The following is a 25,349-nucleotide window of genomic DNA, read 5'->3' as shown; positions in this document are numbered from 1 at the left end:
GTTTTTTCATTCCAATTATTTAATTCCTAATCCTAGCAGTATCTGACTGACTTTTTTTTCAGTACTACCACCTGCAATCCTTTCCAGGAACTGCTTTTAAGATTCGGTGTAATACTTAAGGAACATGTATTCATCCAAGTTCATAGTACATGATCTTTGGAACTTTTAAGGGCTTGGCTCCATAGCATTCAAATGTGTGAATTTACAAACTAGTGGCTCTTTCAAAGTGGTGTTAACTGTGCAGAGTCAGCCTTAGCATATACCAAGAGCAACAGGGCAGAAAGCTACTAAAACATTTAGTTATAGATAGCTTTGCCTATGCAAACACACCAGCTGCTATCACAACATGTCTCATTTTCCTCCAGTCACAAGTGTGATAAAAGCCTTTGTGTGCAGTTTTTTCCCAACTTTGAAAAAGTGTGTTGGCTTAAGAAGAAACTCCCACAAAAACCCCACAGATAATGAATTGACAAATCACCACAATCCTTCTGGTGACCTTTACTGTTAGTAATTCACCATGTGTCAGGCCCCAAGCTCTCCAGTTCCAGGATCAGGCCAGACAATAGGACAAGTCATGCTATGCTTAGCTATGAAGTTCAAATAGGCACATCTTCCCCTTCAAAGGACACACTTTGAACAGTCTTAAGGTTTTTCTTAATTATACACTCAGCTCTGGAAAAATAAAATAGTGCCAGGAGAAGAAAAGCACACTGATTGAAAATTCAAAATCTTGGAAAAATACACAGGCCATTGTTTTCATTTGCAAACACACAGACACCTGCATTTAGTGCAAGTTAGCAAAAAGATCTTCTTAAACCTCCTGCTTTGCACAGTAACCACTTCAGCATCATGACATAGTCAGCCAAGAACAAGGGGCAGTTAAAGGGAAAGGAACTGCCAAGGGAGACTCAGGTATAGTGCAATTCATGGGAAAATGAAAGAAGGTCAAATTGTAGTATAGTCTTTGAAAGAAGTTGCTCTTCCCGCAGCTTTTCAAAATTAATTTCTAAGTGTTCAAGCTGTACCATGCTCAGGGCTAACAGGCACATACCTGCCCTTCAGTATTTTACTTATATCTACAAAAAAGTAGGCATTGTTTCCAACAAGCATTTTAGCTTAAAAATGGCAAGCAAACTAACACTCAGAAGAGTCAGCACTTTTGAGGATTCTTCATCTGAACAAGTCTAAAGTTTTTAAGCTGATAAATAGTCATGCTGTGCCACCAAATTCAGTAGCAATCAAGAGAGCATGAATAGCTTCCTGTGCTCTTTGCAATGCCAAGAAAAGTCATTCCACTTTATTCCAGTTACAGGATACAAGCCACTGCTTCAGTGCTCCAGCTCACACATACTCCTCTTTTCTCCCTGAAATTTTGTATGCCATAATGGTGTTGGAAAATTCAAAAAGTGAAAAAGCCATTTTTGAAACATTTTTATTTTCCTGAGTACCTAGCAGCACTTCACATGTCTCTGCATTAGCACTATAGGAGACTTTAGTGCTCTAAGAGGATAAAAACAGGATGGTAGCAATTACCCTTTTGCAAGACATCTGCAAGAACAATCTGCTGTGGAGAGAGATTCACAGACTCCAAGGTTTAAAGAGGCAGTCACCTTGTGTCAACTCCTGAATAATTACACCTCAATAGCTGATATAAATCAAGGCACAATGACAGCATGCCATACCAGTGAAAGTATCTGCAACACCCAGTTACTGGAGAACTTACCACAGTGCTCAGCCACATATTTTAAGGTTAATGAGGCTCACATTATACAGCACTCTTCTATTCCAATTTGTCTGAATTCAATTTCTAGCTATTCACACTTCCTGTATCTTTATTTGCTAAATTAAAAAGCTCTCCATTAGAAATTTATTTTTGCCTAGAAATGTGTCATACCACACTAACTACAGTTAACATTAAAATACATATTAACATCAATACTACCACTAAGTAACACAGGTTTGCAATGCATTATCTTTAGATAGGCAAGTTCTACCCTGGATATATTCACAAATTAAAATCAACCAGTAGTCAGTCTGTTCTGTCAGTCAAGATGGAAAGGTAATTATTTCTGGATTTTTCTTCCAAAATACACTACACCTGAACATATGGTGAAAAAAAACCCAGGCATCTGAATTGCTCTCTGTTCAGTCACACCCATCCCTATTCAGTTTGTCTAAATGAATCAGCATACCAGAAAATGGCATTAGCATTCTGAAATATCCATCATAACCAACTTCTCCCTGGCCATAAGAGATACAAGCACAGCTTAGTCAATTCTTCTACAGCTTGACAAGGGAAGAAAGTGTAAAAGAGTATCACAGCATGTGATGTCCCTTAAGGATATTCCCTTGTCACTTGTAGTGCTACATCTTCCAAAGATGAAAACGCAGTTCTACCTTCAGCATCAGGATACTACTGCAAATTACAAAATATAAAATATACACCAAATATACACATTTACTTCTACAATTAGCCAGGACAAGCTACTTATACTCACACAGCTGTGCAATAATGGCTTAGGACATGTTACTGACAATATATCCAACTAAGAACAGCAGGTTTCTTCACAACCTTACAAATAACACCACAGCTCTCTCAAACAACTGCAAGGAAATTTAAAGCATACAAACCTCTCTAACATCTACAAGGTGATCTGGCTGCATAATGGGAACTCTTTTTCCCGTTGGCAATCTGTGATGTCCAACACTGAAGAAGGAAACTGCATTTTGACTGGGTCTTCTCTGCACACCAGGAGAGTTGGCACTTCCTTGGGATGCAAGAGAGAAGCTGCGAGATTTCAGAGGAGGGTTGTTCTAGTGAATAAACAAGCATATTGAGAAACATTTACAATTAATCCTAAGAACCAGCAAATGTTCTAATGTGAAAGATACAGCAGAACAGTTTAATTTTTAATTTTTATAGAGTAAGGAAAGATAGCAAAGCCCTAATAATGCATTAGTAGCAACTGCTAAATATTTTCCACTGTCTGCTTCTAGCTGCCCTCTTTTATAGTCTAATTAAGAACAATCTGTGAAATGACATTGATCTGTAAGTATCACTTCTCTGACTTGAAGAGAAGTCCTTGATCTGCAACAGCACCAGAAAATTACTCCTAATAGATCCTGCAAGGATAGAGCTGACATTTAAAAGAATGGAATTTCATTCAGTGCTATTAGTTCTATTTATCTTTTACAACAAAACCTCTTACAATCAGCTACAAGATGCTGATTGTAGCTTAAAAGCAAGATTTTATTGAGGTAACAGAACAAGTGTTATGGCAATCAGAAGGTTCTGTAAAATACACTATACAGATACCCACTACATGACTAGCAAAGGGAAACAACAGTACTCAGACACAGTGTTGAGGACATTTTTCTCAAACATGGGAATTGTCCCTAAATTTATCTGTGGGCTGCTGAGTGGTTTTCAGAAAAAAAAAAAGCGGTTAAAAAAAAGGAAAAAGAAAAAAGTAACATTCCCAAAATGGAAGGGCTTCAATAACACTGAAGTTGTATTTGCAACTACTTCTATCACCAGGCAGATTTTTGCCCATGAGAGCATCAGTCATACCTTTCCAATAGCCTCTGTGTGATGCTGTGTGCATATCTGTAGCCTGCTAACCCAGTGCTGCCGCTCTTTAGCATCTGTAGCTAACAAAAGCAAACCAAAAGGATTCTGTTAAATGGAGACATTTCAAAGTATGGGCAAAAATGACTGCTTAATTCTTAAAAATCACAAGACTTACAGTGCATAGTAATTTATTTTTAATCTAAAACTCATTTGCCTGCAATAACTATAATGTAAGCCAAGTTCAACATAAATAGTATATAAATTCTTTTTTTTATGCTATTTTTAGTGTTATGAGCACAAACATCAACAAACCATAACTGCCCTCAAATATTGTAATCTAACAACATGAAACATTTTCCTGCAATAAGAGTAAGGTACTCCAAATTATAAAATTACAGCAAGTCCTCAAGGAAAGAAATACTCAAAGTTATTAGCCTAGATTTCCACAGCCTACAAAATCAGAGAATGGGCTTTTATAACCACCATAAGGTGGCTAATAAACTGAGTAATTAAATTCTCTGTGAGCATCACCACAGTATTGCTGCCTACAATGATTTAGAAAACTTTGAATCAGTACAATTTCAGGACAGTATACATGAAGATTAAACCCCATTCTACACATATGAAGTCTTCTGAAGGTCATCAAACCCAAACATCATGGAACTATCCATAAATACAGACCATTTCTAGCTGAACAGTGGGATGGAAGTCTTGCATGTCATTTTCATGGCAGCACTTTGCCAACCAGGCTCTCTCTCTTTGGCCCTGCAGCCAAGCCCAGCCAAGCAGCCCCAGGTGAGAGCCAGGACTGTCCTCTAGTGGAAGGAAGCCCTGCCCAAGCATCCAGGTCCTACCTCTTAGTTTATACTGCTCCCCACTGGCTGCATTGACTGTGAAGGTGTGAGAGTCTTCATCACTGGGTGAAATGACAGCTCCAGCCAGCTGCAGGGTACCTCTGGGCTTCAGATGTCTAGACTGCTCATTCACAAAGTACTCCAGCAGGCCAGCATCATTGTTTAACACAAAATACCTGCAAAGATAGCAAAGCAAATACACTGAATAAAACCAGCTCCTTTTCCTTTTTTTTTTTTTTTTTGGTGCAGGTGGTGATACTGGGAGAAGTCAAAACTCCCATTACAAGTGTGCACAGATGGGATTAGGACTAAAAGACTTGTATCAGGAAAACCCTAAACATATGAATTACGTCCCCAAGATGGCACAAAAATTGATTTCTTGGCTTTTTTTTTTTTCTTAGAGCGTAGGGATTGCACAACAGAACAACATGCCCACAGAAGAACATTATCAAGAGATTTTGGGAATCAAAAATTATATCCTGAATCATTAGGGCTTAATAAATCCTTAAACTACATATATTAAAAGTAAAACAGCCCCCGATACAAAGGAGCTGAGATGCAAACCCATGAAACTGAAGCAATTCCAGTTTGGTTTTATTTAAATGGAACTGGACATTATGCTTCAACTTTCACTTGAGTTTAATGCTGAGTATATTGACATGAGTCACTCCATGCCAGGGGCAGCACAGGTGGCACACTGTGGTACACTCAGGACTTGTCTCTCCAACATTAATTTGGTTGCATTGTGTTGCTCTAGGAACAGCATGAAACCTGACCAGACTTTCACCTGACACAGAAAATCAAGCTATTCCAGGGGAGATGACATCCTGGGGAAAGGGAAAAGCCAGCTTGAGTTTGAATTTACAATAATGAAGTCTTATTCTTTTTAAGTGAAAGCATTATTTGACACAAAGATGAAGACTCAGCAGAAAACACAAAGACAATATTTTTTTAATGGAAAAGGAGAAAAAACCTAATGCTTTTTACACATACAAACATAGTTTTAAGCCACTAAATGAGTTAACTGCTTTATATTTATATGCCTTTTTTATATTCATGCCTCGATACAAATATTATTCAACTACACATTAGCTTAATCTATACTGAGAAAAGCATAAGATTCTTGCATAAAGTTTGCCTACTAGAAAAAGGGAAATCTAAGTATTATTAAAAAAATCTCAAACATGTTCATTTGGATGCTGCAGACACCAACATTACTAAAAAGCACCATAAAAAACTTACCTATATTGCCAGCCAGTGACAAGATTGGTGTATTTCATTAAGTAGCCACAAATATTTTCCATGTGATCACTATAAAAAGAGAGAAAAAAGCAATCAGACAATACCGAATATATTTTAGATGCTTCTGACCATCTTTATTCTCAGGAGATGAATTTCAACGTTCATTTTTAGAATGGCACTTTCAATTTAATAAAGCTACACTTTAAAGATTTTCCAGCCTTGTTCCTAAAATAGTTTCTTAAGACAATTTAACCAGACTTACTGAATTCCAAATCATTTCAAACCATAATTAGCTGCACCAATTCAATAGGCACTTCTAGACACATTTTTACAAGTTTCAGGTAATTAAAGACTTTGTATCCATGCTGCTTCTAGTTCCTGCTCTCTCTTCAAAACAGATTTTGTACTTTTGGACTCCTGAACAAAATTAACTTTGACTAGTTTATTAACAGACCCCTGGCTTGCAGCCACCAACCTAAACAGTCTGTTGCTACTCCCACATCAGTGTCCAGCATCCTTCCCCTCCACAGTCATGCTCCTGAATAGATGTTCTACAGAACACAACATGCAAGTGCAGGTCACATCAACATATTCTGAACCTAAACCAGAAGCCAAAACATCTCCTCCTCAGGCCTGACAGGAAAATCCAGTAGTTTCTCCTTCGAACATTCGACTTGGAACACCCACCAAAAATGAGAATACACCAAAGGCACTTGGCATGGAGACTTAATATGACTATAGGAAAAATACATTGCCATTTCTGAAAATCAATTGCCCTAAATAAGGCTTACAAGTACCATGGCTACAAATTATTCCCTTTAAGAACACAGTTTTGAGACCCACTTTATGCTGTATGTTCCCACAAATCCAGCAATGCCACCTCAACGCCCTCATCTCACAGTAGGGCATAACCCCACACTGAAGAACACACTCTCGATAAACAATTCAGGTCCAGCATGAGAGAAAAGTTCCTATTATTACAAAGAAGAACAAAAAAGTTCCTATTATTACAAAGAAGTTCCTATTATTACAAAGAAAAACTGAAACAATGACCCAAATATCAGACACTATTTGCTGCTCCAAAAGAAATTTGTTTCTAATCTTATATAAATTTTAAATTTAAATTTCTGTAGGTTGTAGTAGGTTGAAGATTAAATGAAATTATTCAGGTCCATTGGAGCAGCAGCAACCTCTCTTGGTTGTTAAATAGACAAAGTAGTCCCATGTCAGCAAAAAGGGAAAAGTGGGGAAAACAGGATGAGAGCCAAGGGATCATCTCCCTTAGTGGGTTTTGGTTGCAAACATAACTGGGTAAATACTGGGGTAAATTTTAAGTAACAGCTGAAGCTGCTGTCTACACCTCATTTATAGACACCAGATTAATTAGAAATCTGACAGTTTGGTAAATATAACATGTTACACTGTTTCATCTTAAAGGATGCTGTTTAGGGTGACACTAATGAAAACAGCCACAGAGTAAATCACTGCCATTCAGTGATATAACACAAGCCAAAAGATACAAGAATGTACATTTTTTGAAGAAAAAAACCAAGCTGTTGATTTTAAATGCTACTTTTAAAAGCAAAAATATGTGTCCTAGCTATTACAGCAGCAATCAGTATTGCAGTAATATCCTGCAATGGAGAGCAGCCAGCAGGACTGTCTAGGAATTTAATTTCTAATAGCTCATTAAGGGGTACTACAGATAAAAATAAAACCAAAGAGAGCAGAGGGTGTCGTATATTTTAAATGTACAGAGAAGCTAAAGGAGACATAATCAAACTCATCCTCTGCAGACGCCTCTCATTTGTTATTATTGGCATACAAGGGAAGTACAGTTTAGACTTGCTCCCTGTCTTAATTTAGCTGAAAATTATGAGATTGCACAGTCATAAAAATGCATGAGCTTGGGTTTTACTCATCTGAAAATTGTCCCTAGTCACAGCTAATTGTTTTTCAGCTCCAGTGAATGCAAGCTACACCCTTGTTTTTCAGTGAGACACTGCACATAGCCCTGCACATTTGGGCTACAGCCACTGCACCCCCATTAACTAATGTGCCTAAATCACAGGTACCTTTAAAGAACCCAAGAAAAATCAGAAAGGTAAGTTCATACTGCAGTGAATGCAGCAGGACTGTGTGTATGACCTATGGAAGCCCATTTATCCGACAAGGGTAAATTAAATAGCCTTTGATTAAAATAATTTGACCTCTGGGGTTTTTTTTTTTGGGTGTGACAGGTAAAATAGCTGACTTTGTCATGCAGAAAAACACACTGTAGAAGGGAGTGTAGTTCTTCTGGTGATATAGTTCCACATCAAATTACCATCACATTTTCCCATCATCTGCATGTTCCTTTCCACTTGGATTTTCACTTTGTCTGGACCCAAATGTCTCCAAATGCTTCCTCTTCAATAATTTATATCTCTAACCTCATCAGTCCCAGAGGGCTCAGCTGAAAGGCTTTGAAAACACTGTCCCATGAAATTCTGAGAAAGTGACTGAAAATTAATATTTCAACATTTGAACTAAGGTTTATTTTTAAATAAGTGAAAACTATATACACTAAAGAAATCTAAACCCACTCTGCAAACTGCAATTCACAAAAAAGTAAATTCCATAACTATATATAAACATAAACTCCTAATCTTCTTCTGCATGCATGAATACAGAAAAATATTCTCAGTATTATTTATGAACAAGGCCAGGGATTGTAACTAAAGCATTTCTTCAAGAATTTCAAGGTTAGTGCCTCCACAGCAAGAGTTAAACCAAGATATTTGCTGTTTCTAAAGCAGTGATATAAGGCAGTTAACATTAAAAAAAAAAATACAAAAACACACCCAACCCAAAGAAAACCCAGTAACATTTCACTAGTATGGAAGTGACAGCCAAGCTCGACAGAGCACTACAGAACGCTTGTGAAATGGTAGATTTTGAGAACAAGAGGTTGAAGTTCAAGCACTGGCTCTGCTCACAGACAACCACAGTTCATAAAAAATGAGTAAGTCCCCACAGCTGTTTCACTGGAAACAGTGCTGGCAAACCTGTCTCAAAGTCACCAGTCTACTTCAAAAGCCTCCAAAATTTCCAACACAGGGGTTTTTGACTTCTAGAAAACAGATTTCAAAAGTGAACTTGACACAAAACACTGAGCAACTTAAGACTGAGAGTGAGGACTGGCTCCCTTGGGATCTTTCCTGATTTTCAGAATCCCTCTGCAGTCACACTGCTGCGATGTGCACATACCTGTACCTATGGGTATGTGTGTCTTTCCATAGCCAAGATGCTGTTGTTGCTATTTTAAATGCTCACCACAGTCTCAGATTGTCAGAGGAATAGCAACAGCTCAGCACCATGAGTCAACAATCCCTAAAGGGCCTATTTCTGTTGAAATTCACATGTCCTGTCAAAGAAAGGAAATGTTGCAACAGACGAATCACAGTCCTAAGGACAAGGAAAAAAAAAATTTTAGCTTTCGCTGGACTACTTTAAGTGAGGGTATTACACAAATCACAGTCCAGAAAGAATTATGCAGAACACATCACAAACATCTGAACTCTAGCCAGCAACATCTACCACCTCTCATAATCTGGGTTTTTTCCCAAAGGCTGAACACCATTGAACTTGACTGTCCATTTATCACAATATTTTAGTTTATAAACACTGTGAGATGGACTGTCCATTTAAGCAAATGACAGACATCTGTGAACAATTACACATCAGTTCATATTCTTCCCACAAAATTATCCCTTCCTTACATCAAAGATGTTTACCACAAGCCAGATTTCTATATATCTACATGCTACTAAAAAAAAATAATAGGAATAAATGATTCACAAACGATCAATGTTAGCTTATTTATCCTTCTCTGGTTTTACTTGTCCTTTCCTAAGTTGCAGCAGCTGTCAGTGCCTTGCAGGGTGGTCTGTCCCAGGGAAGAAAGAAGACAGTGACAATCAGGCCAAATTCCCCTGTATCCTGTTTACGTGCAGCACCCGAGCTCTGGACGCAGTACTGAGGAACAGTAGTCCCATAATGACGTCTTTCAGGAGCTTCTGCCAAGACACCCAGGCTCACACCTGGGCCAACATTTTCTCTGAGAAGCAGCAAAAGGCTTTGCCAACCTTTTTCCATACCCCTCATGGGGAGGTGTCCATGAAAGCCCCACGGAAAAAAAAACCTAGCAGTGGCACAAAAATTACACGCGTCAAGAAAGCAGTTACAAAACAGTTCCAAGACTGCCCTTCAGATGATTTTAATTTTGCTGGGACCCAGACAGCACCACGTGGGATGCTTTGAGCAGCCAAGTCCCTGAAGACCCAACAGCTGTCTGAAGAGCAAACGCAGCGGCCAAAGGCTTCCCCACTGACTTGCGTAAGGCCTGACTTCAAGCAGCAGCTGAGTATGTGTGGACTTGCTGCCAGCAGGAAGGATGGCCAGGAGTCTGGAGCCCATGAAGATCTCAGGGAGGGCTCCTGAAGGGGGCTCCTGAAGGGGGATCCAGCCTCCAGAGCTGCCACGACCACTGTTATGGCAGTGCCTTTGGATCCTGACCAAGGGAAGATGCTCCTTTCTACTGAGCATACAGCAAGATGCAAACCCCTGGTGAAAGAGACTATCTTCATATTAAAATCTGGCAAAGCAGAAAAAAAAAGGAAATAAAGACATGAGGCTTGTAACAGTGCAAACCAATGAGTGATTTCAACTATACAGTTTGGAAAAAGCAGTGACCATTTTTACTGATCTTGCTCATCTCTGTTTGCTCACAGGTTCACTGTTGGCAATAGCTTGCTTGTTCCTCACTGGGCACTGCAAAGTGCTCATATACAGTGCACTGATTCCCCTTTTCCTTACACAGAGGGGTAGGCAGTGGAGAAGAGAAAGGGGAAAAGAAATCCTAACAGCTATGTCAGCATTGAACACTTGGGGCATATCTTCTGCAACTGCAAAAAGCCACCACCAAGTTCAGCACACTCCAATTCCACAGCTCTGTGGTGCAGGAGCATGTTCCCCACTAAACCCCACAAGGTAAGGCAGAAGCATCAATCAATTACCTCTGCTTTTCCAAACAGCTTTTGGAAGACAGGGAAAAACCTATCCTTGCTGTGCAACTCACCAGCAGTGCTCTACAGTCAGCTGTGAAGTGGCAGCAAAGCTCCTGCTCCTCAGCTCGTGTTTGACTACTCAATTACAAATTTAGAAACCAGAAACAAATGCAAGGAAAAGAGGTCCAACACCATGACAAGAACATCAACAGCAGACCCTGAGGATACTTTAGAACACCACTTGGCTCCAAGTATGCAGCAACACACACCCCCTCATTAGATATAAAAACTTCTCTTCACATGCACTGCTGTAAATCCTTGGGAGTACAGACAAGCATTGGAAGAGCAGCACGGGGCTTCCACAAAGAAAAAGTGTGGCAGAGCCAAAATGAGCCATCAGCTGTCCTTGGTTCCAGCATAATGCAGCCCAGCCTCCCTACCCTGGGGTGAGGGGCTCTTCCACAGCCCACCCTCCCCAACCCTTGCTCTCAACACAACACTTGTTCTGGCACCTCAAGTTCTATCAATACTAGCTTTCAAGGAGAATGATAAATCTAATAGGGTTTTTTTTTTTAAACTAAATTTTTTTTCTTAACTAAATTTGTATTCCATTCTCCTTTCAGCATTAATGGCACATGTTGATTACATACAAATGAAACTACTGTAACACTTCTGCAGTGTAGCAAGTAGAAGAAGAGAGACAATATTTAATTAATAAGTAGCAAAACTGTTCTCACATAACGACTATAAAACTGATTGTTTAACTACTTTGGAATTTACAGAGCTCTCTATCTCTCAAGTACATCTGCCTAGAAAAAACTGAAGTGACATTCAGCTCAGCAATATGTCTCACACACAGGTGAACACCTCAAGTCAGCAAGAACTCCACTTATGGACAATTTATTTGTGGATTTGCATCAGCAGAACAGAACTGAAGCTGCACCTAGGAGTCAGTAGCCAAACCAGCAGATTTTGCTGCAATGATACCAGTGGAAAACAAACTGTAGATTTAGACAATATCATTTTAGAGCTGGAGCATACAAAAAACAAGGACCTCAAAAGGTCTGAGATCTCGCCTTAATGCCTCTGAAGAGGTCGCCTGCAGCTTTGCTACCATTTATGTTGCCAGTTTACATCAGCACACCATAATGCACAGTTTCACACATTACTGCTAAACCCAACACTCTCACAAAATCTAGGTTCAGAAAGCTCAAGCAGTCAAATTAAAGCTGCTCTGCCCAATGAACAATGCTGATATAATATATACAAGGTAAATGCTGGTGGGTGAGCATCTCTGCAGCTTTGGACAATCTGCTGCCTGTGATACCTGGGAAAGCAGGGGATCCTGGTAAACACTATCCACAGAGACAGGTGGAGCAACCCCCTGTATTGCTCAGTTACTCTTTGGCACAGTCCAACATGGTTCAGCTCACTACATGCTCCATCCCAAGGCTCTCTGCTCTTCTAGCCTAGTAGTTCTTATCCTACCAGAAATATGCAGATATGCCCTTGCAGTTTTGAGATTTGAGTATTTGTGATTATGTATTTTTAAAAGATTATATTAACAATTACAAATTGCCATTCTGGACTCTGCAGCAATAAAACTCTGAAATGGAAGGTAAATAGGATCAGCTACCGCAGATGAGCCTCTTGCTTTGTAATTATTTTAGAAACATTATTTGCAACATTTCAGGTTAATACTGAGGATAATAATTATTATCACCTTTCAAGTAAATAAGAACACACTTAAATAGCCTATTGTCAATTGATGTTATCTAAATATTCATAAATACAAGCAAAAGCCTGCGTGGACCACCAGACTCAAGAAGCAATGGCCAGTAGTATAAAGTCTAGCTGGCAAACAATTAAAAGTGGTGCAATTCAGCAGCACTGAATAACATCTTCTAACTCTGAAGCTCTGAGCAGGAGAATTAGAGATTTCACAGAGGCCCATCTCAACCCAAATTATTCTGTAAATCTTGAACACAGAGAAATTAAGCAAAAATACTCTTACATTAAAATTGAGGCGCAAGACACCAGGAAGATTTAAACTCTAAATAAGAAAGCATACACATTAACCACTTATGACATCACCATATATAAAGAGAGCAGGGCTACTTTCTTGTTTGGTGCTTGAAGGGAAGGGTGATTCCCAGACAAGGAATTATTTAAAAGTGCTCCTTTTCATTGTGCAATGAGTAGGAGGTACTATTCCTTTGGCACTCACATTCTAATAATGAGTTCCCTCGTGGTTTTCTTGTGCTTGCTATGGACACTTATGAAGGAGTTGTGCACTGAACAGTAAGAGGACAAAAACATTATCATTCCATCTGGATATAGGGAACTGAAGCACAATGAATTTTCTGCCTAATTTTGAGACAGATGCAGTCCAATTTTGATTTTATTTTATTCATACATTCAAATCATGGGTTCTGCTGATGTCAGCTGCCACTGTGACCCCGCAAAAGTTTTGCAAAATCAGAGCAAACTGTTCCAAAAACAGTCCTCCAAGAAAAAGAGGAACACAGTAAGTGATCACCAGGGAAAATCAGTTTGAATAATATATGACTATTACCACAAAGGAAGTCAGAGCCAGGGTCAGAAACCAGCTCCTTTACACAGCATCCTGCAGTTCTGCCCAGCAGATCTCTTGCTTTCTGATACATCAACGTGCAATGACAGTAACCAACTTTCTCAGTGCAAAACAGGCTCTTTGGGAAACTAATTTGACAATACCTAAACATTAACCAAGATTTCAAAGATTTCCAACCTCCTTGAAAACTCTGGAATCCACAACTGAAAGCAAAAAGGAAAAAATGCTTACCCACTGCAAAAAGCTCCAGAGCAGCCTGTCAAATACAAGATAGGCAGCTTAACACACACAAAGGAGCAGCATTTCTCCTACCCAGCTTCAGCCTGCCCTCCCCTCCCATTTCAGCATTAACACACACAGGAGAGAAAATCTGAAAAGGTACAAGCTTTGAGAGCACCCTAAGAAGAAAGTTGTCTGGCAGCATTGCCAAGGGACAGCCATCCCCTACAAGAATTCACCAGCACTGGCAGGTGATCAGAGGGCACATCAAGGCAAGGTCTGTAAGTAAACAGGGGTCACTGCACTTGTGCCTTGATTTTCACACTACGATGAGTACAGCACAGGAACCTTCCGAGGATAAGGTAACAGCAGCTGCTGCTTTCTGCTTCTGCATTAAGTAAGCAATGTGATCAGGTCAGGCACACGTAGTTTGTTTTCCATCTTCTCTCTGGGGAGAGAATGTGCATGGCACAGCAGGATGTTAATGTTGTACAAGAGTTAATTAACTAGCTGCTACATAATTACATTAGAAAAGGTGAAGTTGAAAAGTACTCTTTGCACTTAGTGAGAGACAGATATTTGTAACAGCCATTAACTCCTGCAGAAAGCCATTCCATGGACAGCACAAATTATGTGCTATTTAGACACTACCCAAAAATTGGTGCTTCTTCATTTTAGCTTAATTTGAACTCTAAGTGAACATCCCACTATGAACATAAGTACACTGGATGCCAGAATCAACTTCCACATGTGACAGCCCTATCTGTCCAACGTGGAGAGGCTTTGAGAAGCAAGAGAGGGACCCTTGATAGTCACTCACTGAGGAGCCACAGGGCTGGAGAAGGAAACCCAGACCTTGTCATCTGGCTCAGGAATTGGGCTCACATTCCCTACTAGAACATCAGTCAACATGAAGCTCCTGCTTAAACTACTCAAACTTGTTTCCCCAACTGCTTACTACCCCTCACACCAAGATTTGCTTCTCTTAATTTATGACACATCTGCTCCAACGCCAATTATCCAAGTTTAAATACATGTGTGAACACGAAGGGCTCACCTGCCTTTTGAGAAGTGCCTGGGGCTTCAGCAACTGTAAAATCAGTTTGGTAAAAGATGACCTTAATATTTTAATAACATAGAATGCATCCTGAGATGGATGTAACTGGCTGATCATTTTAAATATGAGCTTCTTGTCTATCCTAATGAGCAAATTATGTGAAGTGCAGAATTTCTAAAGTATTGTTAGGAGCACGATATACTCTTTAAGCAAAGAGTCAAATGAGGATAAAGAAATTCAGGCACCAGGTTTTTCAGCCAGCTCCCTCCAACATATCAAACAAATGTGACAGCACTCTTAATCTGAGTTTTAGTAATAAAAGGAACATACAAAATTGCAGAAACAAATTCTGAATTTCACAGCAACCACTTGAGAAAATCATCTCTTCAGCATTCTAAACCACACCTCAAAAGAGCAGCAACAAAGTGAGCAGCATGGGCTTTCTGAAGGTCCCCCAGGGCTGAGGCATCTCCACACATCACCAGAAACAAGCAAGGAAGGTCAGGACTCACTTTGACACAGTCTTGGCACCAGAGCCACCAGCCAAGCCAAAAGATGCCAGTACAAACATGATCTCACTTGGGAGCTGGCACCTCAATGTGACAATGCCAACAGGTTCTTACAACAGTGGGATACTGAGGAAGTGAGCTGCAAGAGCAGGGGATAATCAAAACAGGAGCAGGCCTTGCCAGACCTCCCATCTGAGAGTGACATAACAAAATTACAGCCTCTGTCCCTCTGCAGCTGTGCACCACAAAGAAGGGAGTTGCAGTTATTGATTCCAGCAAATATACACAAATTCCCTAGAAACCCAAAGAATTTTGTTTCAAGCAATGCAAAAAGAAAAACCAGAACATGGCAGATGGGTAATAAAAAGGAAGCACTAGGGGTACCAGTGTTAGTGTCATCCTAGGACTGCTCTCTCTAACATTTTCATGAAGGTTTGGGACATTTCTTCCACTTAGCAATCAACAGGGAGTGTAGCTTAAATTCTGGCCTGCTCTCAGGAGCTAGCTGATTAGGTCAGCACACAGCACCCTACTGCAGCCTAAGCAAGGCTTTGATTCCCAGACAAGAGGACCAGCAAGGGAGAGGTTTGCAAATGTTGAACACTGAGCTGCCATCACCTCCTCTATCTGCTTCTACCAAGCTGGTTCTAGCTTTAAAGACCAAACAGATGAAATTTATCGTCCCAAGATCAAGCACTTCTTGGACTGTGACAAGAAACACAGAGAAAGTAGAAACACTCAGTACATCTTGCAACTAAAACTGACATTGGGATCCAACACAAGGATCAGTATTGTAGCAGTCTCAAGACACTTCCCTTTACTATTACTAATTAGATCATTTCTGCAAGATAGCACAAATTAAAATTAAATGCTTCCACAGCCTAGCTCAGTTTCATATGCTTTGCTTCTAGGTGTTTGAAGTGCAAAGCCTTGTCAGTCATCCCCAACAGCAACTGGGATCAAACTTAGAAATGAACATTGCCTTTAAAACACACTTCCTACTGGATGATTTTATGAAAAAGTGTTAATGATCATCTCAAAATGCAGAATTAAAATATATTCACTTGTTTCAGTTACCACTTCTGCTACATTGTCACATGCTGGCCTGCTCAAACACAGAAGACTGAATTAAGGTCAGTAACTGTTTACTCCCCTTTTTTAGTATTTATGAAGAGACTTGCACAGTATCAACTGAAAAACCGCTAAAACCCACAAAAGAAGACTGGCAACTATTTCTCCTGTTTAAAATTTGTTATCCATTTGCATTCAATATCAAAAAACATTCAGTGCTACACTTTGGCAAAAGTCTCTCTCTCTGCTCTTCTTCTCAGCCTCCTACTCCAGAGCAAAGCCACATGGAGTAATTCTCCAAGAGAATCTGTCTAACTTAATAAACTAATTAATGACAGGCAGAAGCCATCCAGCACGAGGAATCCTCTTACTGGCCATTGTCACACCTAGCAAGAAAAAAAAAGTAAAGGAAATACTGTCAGTCTAGGAAATTTACTCCTTGAAGCTACTTTCATCCAAATGGTTTTCTATACTAATTGACAATTGTGAGTAACCCTGAAGCACTCAGGCAAACTCTCAGGAACAACTAAAAAAAGGCAACTCACTTCCTTAAACAGAGAGCAAAAGACACAATCTGCAGCATTTTATAACTATACATGACTAAATCCATAGTGAACAGATGCTAAAACCATTTGAGAAATAAGGAACAAAGACAGCTATCTAAAAAATACAAGCAGAAGTGAAAAAGCAAATAGGTTTTGAAATATAACTTGTAAGCTTCAAAATCAGCAATCATTTGGGAAATTCATGAACACTTTACCTGTATTTCTAATGGCAGGGGAAGAAATGCTGGGAATACATTTAATAGCAGAATTGATCTACATATTTTGAGAGCAGAACCACTAAGAAAAGCATTATCATGTCTCCAACTGAGAAAGACAATCTTGTTTCTCTAGTCAACTACAGTGCTTTGAACATTTAATTTTGTAGATAAATAAGAACCAGTGGTTGCCACTCACATCTCTCAAAATTATCTTAAAGCCCCTCAGGCCAGGCTGACAGGACCGGTTACACTTCTCTGGCACATGTTCTGATCAGCTCTCCATTCAGCTCATAGACAGAGAATCTGCATTCTGGTTGTGAAATTTTTATGTTATTTGAATGACTACAAATCACATGTCACAGAGTACCAGCCCAACCTGCCTCCTTGCTCATTTAACCCAGAGCAAGGCAAAAACCAAATGAAGATGGTCACAAGGTAAGGCAGAACTGCTGAGTGCAAGTAATTCTGTGGGTGAGGCTGTACTTAGTTCACAGTTTGCTTACTGCTGAAAATAAAGAAAATATTATAATCTTAAACTACTTTATCAAGTAATTTTATAACAATCTGAAGTTATTCAGAAGTCTTACCTCCTGGTAATTGTTTCTCTAAATGAAGACAGGGTTAAAGAATTTCGTGTGCAGCACAGCCTCTGAGGCTCTCTTTATCTACTGAAATGCAAGTTTACACTCAGGATGTTCCTGTCCCAGTGAGGAAAATGAAGCCAATGGTTGGTTGTTCTCAGACACATTCTGACATGATCATATATTCACAAGAAAACAAGATCACTTCCTGTCAGATGGCTGAAAGAGCAGTTTCTCAAGAACTCAACTTCTACTAAGTAAATTAAAAAAAAAAATAATCTTCCTACCCTCAGAAGAAGCCAAGACCTTACAAATTTCAGAAGAGCCACTGCTATGCTGGCTGCTTAAACTCACCAATTCACAGGCTACAAGCATAAAGTTGGACAGGAGATTCACCTCTATCTTCACATCATCTGAAGTGTCTGGCAGTCTCTGGTTGTCACTTCTCCACTATGATAAATATCTGATCTAACTCTATCACAGCTATTTAAAACTCTCCCTATTATTCCCCTACAGATATATAATGTCAGACTTCCTGATTAATTTTTTATTTTCTTGATACTCAATTTATGCCAAGTATGTATGACCTTGCACCCCTTTGAGAAATTCAGTTTTCATTATTTCAGGTTCCGCAGTCTTGGAGGTTTATTTTTTATCCATAGTCTCAATTCCCCACCTGGAGCATTGGAGTACCAAGTACCTGTTGTCCCACTGTCTGACAACTCTGCTATGGCCAGATGCTTCACCAAACAGTGAGCTAAACACCAAACTTCTGCACCAGATGTGGTCTGTGGAGAGCAAGTACTTCAGGATCCTACTCCTGCCAATCTATGAGACCACACATTGCTCTAAATCTGTGCTGGGAAAGTTAAAGATCAAACTTCCACCAAAGTTCCCAGAAAATCTGTTTCTGAAGCCTGTATGTTAGACACTGATTTATCACTGAGGAGCTTGTCTTTTGTCAAATACATTTTAGCAGAAAAGTAATTAATAAAGTGAAAACTAAGCCACAACATCTGGTTAAGGAGGGCTTTCTAGGGAGACAGAGGGGAAAGGTGATATTTTGAGGGTAATTAGATATAGAGACAAATGTAGGAGTAAATAATTGATCCCAAACACAGCAGAGATTAACGGTGAGGTATCTCAAGTGTCCACAATAATAGAATTAGTATACTAAATTTGTCCAAATGATCTAGAATGAAAAAATAAATTGCACCTAAGTTTTAGAGCAAATTAAACCAGATATTGATAGCTACAAGGAAAAGAAGGGCAGCTCCCACTTAGAGCTGTCAAGCCACGACAATGGCTAAGACTCGGGGTCAGTTCAATTTTTGTCATACAACCCATAGCACTGAAAGAAGAAACGAAGCAACTGGATGGATAATTTTATGAAGTGGAATTTCACTGTACAGCACTGACCAGCGACCACCATCCCAAACACAGTATAGCTAAAAAGACATCCAAACAAATCAGGCATCTCATCCCTTCCACTGCCTCCAATGCCACATAAAAATATAAAATATTTCCATTTTGATTGCATAAACTACCTCCTGTGTCTCACAGTGAAACATGGATAGTGTGTGCTTGGTTATAGTAACAGTAATTTCTATTAGAAAATTCAGTTCTACTTGAACCCAGAGTTTAAAAAGCAACTGGAAAAAAACAGTGGTTAAAACAGCCAATAGCTACATCTGATAATTAGCTTTCCCGACTTAACAGCCTGAAATATTCATCCTGAAATCACCACTTCTCTTTCCAGCACTCGTCACCAGAAAAGTAAAACACTCATGACCCAGATTCTCAGCGATGACCGCGCTGTTCCCTCCCTGCTAAAAGCACCGGGGCGCTCGGTGCCAGCACATCCCGGTCCGGGTGCCCGTGTCCCGGGGTCATCCCGGTCCCTCCGTCCGCCTGTAGCACGCTCCGGCTCTGCGGTCTCCGCACGCAGGAAACAGCAAGCCGGTCCATCTGGGCTGGCAGATGACAGCTCTGGAGAGTCTCCATTTGAAGGAGAAGTGTGCAAACTTCACACAACAGCAGCATTTTCAACAGCAACATGGCAGAACTCCGGCCAAGGAGGAGAGAGAGACGCGGGAGCAGGGATTCGGGAATCTCCCGAGTGATGCTGGAGAGTCCGCTACCAGCGTGAGAGGGGGAATGCGTTCAAACAGAAAGCACAGTAGAAAAAAAGCATATGGAAACCCTCAAGTCTCCCGAACACACTGGCAAATAATTCAAAATAATGCCGTGAGCTCAGCTTCTCCGGCTTTCTTTGCTCCCTTCTGCTGACTTGCTGAACCTGAGTAATCACTCTGATTTATGCTAAGCAACGCCGTTCTTAAAGCAACTTAGATAAGATAAAACTCCGTGCACACTCAGTTTTGCTACCAGCAGCTAACAGAAAGCATCAATAAAAAAATTAATGACTGCCATTAAGTTCTTTAAAAAGCATCTAAAACTCGGCACAAAGTTTGGTGGCTTTTTTTTTCTTTTTTTTTTTTTTTTTTGGAAAGGCTGGAAAGGGGTGAAGCGCCTCCAACAACTTTAAACAGGTCTCCACGTTCTGCGAGTGGAAAAGAAGATCTGAAAGGCAGGAGCAAAGGCACCCTATGCCCCGGCAGCTTTGTGCTGATGGAGAACGGGAGCCGCCCGCGGGCACCCCAGGGATGGTGGGCACAGGGGCAGAGGGAGCCGCGCCCCCCGCGCCGCACGCCGGCGGTGCCGGGGGGGTTCCAGCGCCGCCGCAGCCGGGGCGGCCACGCCGCCCACCCGCGCTGGGGCAGCTCCGGGCCCGCCGCCCCTCACCGCGCCTCACGCCCACCTGTACTGCCAGCCCTTGTTGCCGCCGCGGCCGCCGCCGCTCCTGCCGCCGCCGCTCTGCCCCGCCGCCGCCGGCAGCGGCTCCGTCTTGCCCTCGCCCTCCGGCCCCTTCATGGCCGCCGCCGGGTCCGCGCCCTGCATGGCGCCGCGGCTGCCGCCCCTCAGCGGCGCCCCCGGCCCCGGCGCACGGAGCGAGCCCGCCCCATGCGGGCTGCGATGGCGGCGGCCGCCGGCACCCCCACGCCCCGATCGGCTGGGCCGGGCTGGCCGCGCTGGGCTGGCCGGGCTCCCGCACGGCCGCGCCGGGATGGGCGATCCCGCCCTCCCGCTCCCTCACCCGGCCCGGCCCCGCCGCCCCTTCCGGGTCAGCGCCGCCGCCATCTTTAGTGCGGGCAGCGCTCGCACAGCTTCGGAACCGTCTGAGGCTGGCGTGTGACGCGGAAAAGGGGAGATTTCCTCAAAGCCTTAGCAATTGATTAGGCTGTCGGCGCTACGGGAGGACTCGCGTTAACAGGTTACGGAGTAACAATAAAATTGTGGCGGGTTAAGGGTCGAGGATTGCCGGTGATAGTATCTGACCGCATAAACGTGTTCAAAGCAGTACGCGAATTCAAAGCAACATACTAACAAGCTCTAATCCCTAACAAAGTTAGGTTGAGAAAATCATATAGGCGCCCCTGAGGGGGAGAAGGCAGGTTCACCCACCGACTGATCCCAGAAGTCACAATGGAGTCTTCCCTATCTTCTCTCCATTTCTTAACTTACATGCTTCCATATTCTTCTATTTATAGTCCTACCTTATATAACTTTTACACTGTTTCTTCACATTTAGGCGGAGCACGAGTGACTTTAGTCATACATCTCAGTGAGGGGTGCTCACACCTTTGGGTGGGTATCACAATAGTACCAGGGATGGTGATACGTTTCGGTCCAAGGAGAGTGATTTTACCACAGATGCTGATTCAACAGTGGCATATCTTCCTTTTTCTCACTTGGTTTTCGGCTGCTGTGTGGATTATCAGCTAGAAAGTACCACCGAGTTCCCGCCTCTGCAAGGATTTTGCCAGAGCCTGGCCACAGTGTCTCCAGCCCCCTCCACCCTCTGTTTCAACCTCCTAAAGGAGATTGGGGATGTTCACCCCATTCCATACAGGGAGCAGAAACCATATTTTCCACTATAATTTCCATAGTTATCTTCTTACCTCCAGTCATTTTCCCACATAAGGGCTACAGGAATTCTCCCTGCAAAATAAGAGTGGGCTGGGTGAGGGATCCAAGCTGTGCCATACACAAGAAGGGATGTGACAGCTGGGATCTTCCTTGAGACCCACAGATCAGGGTCAAACCCAGCAGTGAGCAATGCCACAACACAGCCTTGAGAGGAAACACTGTTTTTCCTCCTGTTCTTCCTCCAATTATTGCATTTTTCTTTCATGGAATGCCAACATATCTAACTGGGAGAGCTTGGTCTGGCTCTGTGAAATCTTTCAGGCCAGTCATGGCTTTTGGTCAATCGCAGCCTCACTGACTGCAGCTCATTATTTTTTAAAATCAGGGGCAGAGGATCCTCATTCTGACATAAATTAATCTGCACATGAAGAACAGGAAGGCAGAACCAGACATGACTGTGGTTAGTGAGGCCAATCCCCATCGCATCCAAACTCCCTCCTCCGCTCTCCAGCTCTTACTATACACTTACAATACTGTAAACAACTGTGTTGCAAAAGATGCTAAAAATTCCCTGTGTGAGAATCATACATAGAAGCAAAAATTTAAAGGAGAACATTTTTCAGACAAATAGTTTATTTACTTACAGCACCCCTCTGGTAGCAGCTTTTTACCCTATGAAAGCTACCCTGACCTTCCTACCTCCTACCACCACGTTTCAACTTTCCCAGTGACATTCAAAGCACTTTTGCCTTGGGCCAGCAAATGAAGAGGACTGTGTCTTTAAAATATATTTATAATTTTTAATCTGGTTCTAAATTACCTCATATCCCTCCCTCCCTGCCAAGCACACACACAGTCTCCTCCAGCAGACCAGTGTGGACTGCCTGTTGCATCTATGTCTAGAATCTCTCTTAGAGGGACAGGAGATACTAGCAGTGCACAGACATAAAATTCACCACTTCTACCTTATTAGGAGCATGTTTGTCACTGTAGGCAAAAAAAAGAGGGTGTTTTCTCTGCATTTTTCCTGGGAACCTACAGGTGAGCGGACCAGCAGAGTAACATTGTCCATCAAAGAAAAAAAAAAAATTGGCCAGAACTGCACTCCTCTTGTCCTCCAGACTCATTGCTTCCTGCTCTGGCAATCCCTTGAAACTTTAATTGAAGATATATAATTGCATGGTATCATAATGTATGCCTATAACCCTGAAATTTTCCTGGGAAATTTTGAAACAAAAGCAACTCAGGCAAGAGTTTCATTTGTGTGTTTTATTTCCCCCCTGCTCAAGGACAACCAGTCCCAGCAGAGACACAGCCTCACCCATGCCTGGCCTTTGTAACCATCACAGGTGGTCAGTATGATGCTTCTCCACCCAGAACATTTCCAACACCCCAGACAGGCCAGCAATCCTTAGTGCATATTTCTGCAGACCCTCAGTATTTGGTCCCTGAGCATGGTAAACTCAGGTTTGCTTCCCCCATGCCTTTTTTATCTTGCAGAAGGTGCTGCATGTGCAGTACCAGAGGCTCTCGTAAGATGGCATTGAAAAAATGCTGAATAGCACAAAAAGGCTGACAGCTACACCACGTTTGCTGAGGGCTTACACAGTGTGATCTGCCTTTTCTCTTTAGTTTAGGATGTTACCAATTATAACTTGTGCTCAGCTCACTGCTCTCAGTCTCCTTCCCCTGCTAAAATTTAGTGGCTCACAATGACCCAGATCCCACCCTGGCCCTTGGGAGAGCAGCAGAGGTGAGTCCTGGGGCTCCACAGCCGTGCCCTGCCTGCCCGGGGTGCCTGGGTCTGGAGGAGGAGATGAGGAAGAGCTGCAGATCTGGAGGAGGAGCACGTGAATAGGATAGCAAATGTTTATTGACATTTTTCAAATCGAATCCTTGTAAGTCCAAATATGGTTACTAGCTGAAGTAGGTTGTATTTTATCACAGCTCAAGCAGATTTCCTCCAACTAATCATTCTGTTAATTTCACAAAACTGCCTAGGATCTGATCAACACTAAAACAACTCTTGTTTATTTCTTTCAAAGTTTATAGTCTGGCTACGTACAGAATCATAGAATGGCCTGGGTTAGAAGCAACCTTAAAGATATTCCACCCCACTGCCATGGGCAGGGACACTTTCCATTAGATCAGGTTGCTCCAACCTGACCTTGGATACTTTCAGGGATGGGGCATCCACAGCTTCTCTGAGCAACCTGTCCCAGCGCCTCACTGCTCCCTCAGTCAATAGCTTATTTCTAATATCTAATCTAAACTTATTCTCTTTCAGTTTAAAGCCACTTAACATGCTTAGCATTTCTTCAGATGAGTATTGTGTCTTCAGAGCAAGGTTCAAAGAGTAAAAGCTCTGAATTTCAGCAGAGTTTTCATCACCTGCATGCTTAAAATAAAAGTGCTAATTTAAAAAAAAGATATATAGATATAATAGATATATAAAATTATACAAGTTTTTTATCACTCTCTTTTTTGTTTAATTCAGGATGTTTTTCCTGGGTTACTATCTTAGGATGAGACCAAATTTAACAGTCTTAAATATGGATCTGCCTCTGGTAGCTGAGTCACAGAAGACAAAACTCTTACTGCTCCTGTCTGCTAAGGGAACTACATCCTCTACAGGCATCCGGGGGAATGGCATCAGTCCTGGTAAAGGAAAGCCAGAAGTGCAGCCTGCCTTTACTGCATGAGAAGTGCAACTTTTCATAATCACTGATGAACTGGAGGAGCTGCCAGGCAATGAGAAAATGACAGAAAAGTAACATCAGTGATGGAGCTTCACATCTGCACTTTTTAATCGTACAATTGTTCTTGAGGTTAAATTCTTTCTCAAGGCAACTGATACTGTATTACTAGCCTGGGAAACAATGTTTCTGGTCTCTTCTGGATAATAAACATGAAAGAACTTCCTATTCTTGCTAAGTATAAATGATACGTACCTCCTAAAACTGTAAATTCCATGACACAAGAACAATAAAGGAAATTTGGTTAAAAAGGCTGTTTAGCCTTTCCCCTTCAACACACTGAGCACATGGCTGTATTCTCCTGACTGCAGGTGAAAATGACTGATAAGGTCAGGTAAATGTAACACAAACTATTTCACCCACTGGAGTACTTCACACTGTGAATATATTCTGACATTCTCTTAATTTTGGAGCTCTAGAGGCATGGCTGAGTCCCTGGGTCTCTGGTTTTGCTATTTGACATGTATGAAGCACTGGTTCCTGCTATGAACAACTACTAATCAGATCTTCGTAGTCTTAGCGAGTCAAAATCTTTCCTCAATCACTGTCAGTCATCCCCAAATTTCCTTGCTCTTCTCTATCAGTCCCTGTGTGTCATATCCTGCTGTAATTCAGGTCCAGCTGAAAGCAGCACACTCACACATGTCAGCAGCTTATATTGCTTACAAAGTTTCCATCCCTGCCCACAACCCACTCACCTTCTTCACACTCACATTTGGCTTCATTTTCAGCAGCACACAGTGTGACTTTGCACTGAGTCATGCTCCAGGGTCCAGCATTACCTCAAACCTACACAATCCTGATGAGGAAATGGAAACAGGGGCAGCAGCAAAGGCTCAGTGTGGCTGGAAGCTGGGAGTGTAATCCCAGTAGCTTCCCCTCTGAGAGACACCCTCTAAGGAAAGGAATGTGCCTTGAGAACTCAGTGAAGAACAGGACTGAAGGACCTCGCATCTGCCTCCAGAGAGGCTTCTTTGGAGTTGATGCCTGTGTAATTTTTCTTTAATTCTTTTGTATACAGAGCATCTTGCCACAGCTTGGAGCTGTCATCTTCATCATGCAGCCGTGGAGCTTCAGAAGTGTCAGAAGGAAGGC

General features: G+C 41.7%; 1 protein-coding gene across 1 annotated transcript in view; it reads right to left on the bottom strand.

Moving 5' to 3' along the window:
- The window catches only part of OSBPL11 (oxysterol binding protein like 11), a 38,763-nt gene extending 18,149 nt beyond the window's left edge, over positions 1–20,614 (bottom strand). Inside the window, exons 1-5 of the mRNA XM_084209202.1 lie at positions 20,330–20,614; positions 5,668–5,736; positions 4,426–4,601; positions 3,572–3,651; positions 2,632–2,814 (exon numbers count right to left, since the gene is read on the bottom strand). Coding sequence (XP_084065328.1) covers positions 2,632–2,814; positions 3,572–3,651; positions 4,426–4,601; positions 5,668–5,736; positions 20,330–20,469 — 648 coding nt within the window. The 5' untranslated portion in view covers positions 20,470–20,614. The remainder of the gene's footprint in view (positions 1–2,631; positions 2,815–3,571; positions 3,652–4,425; positions 4,602–5,667; positions 5,737–20,329) is intronic.
- Positions 20,615–25,349: the final 4,735 nt, after the last annotated feature.

Source organism: Fringilla coelebs (assembly GCF_963513975.1).
Source record: "Fringilla coelebs genome assembly, chromosome: 7".
NCBI classification, from domain to species: Eukaryota; Metazoa; Chordata; class Aves; order Passeriformes; family Fringillidae; genus Fringilla; species Fringilla coelebs.
This window is presented reverse-complemented; position numbering and strand designations above follow the sequence as displayed.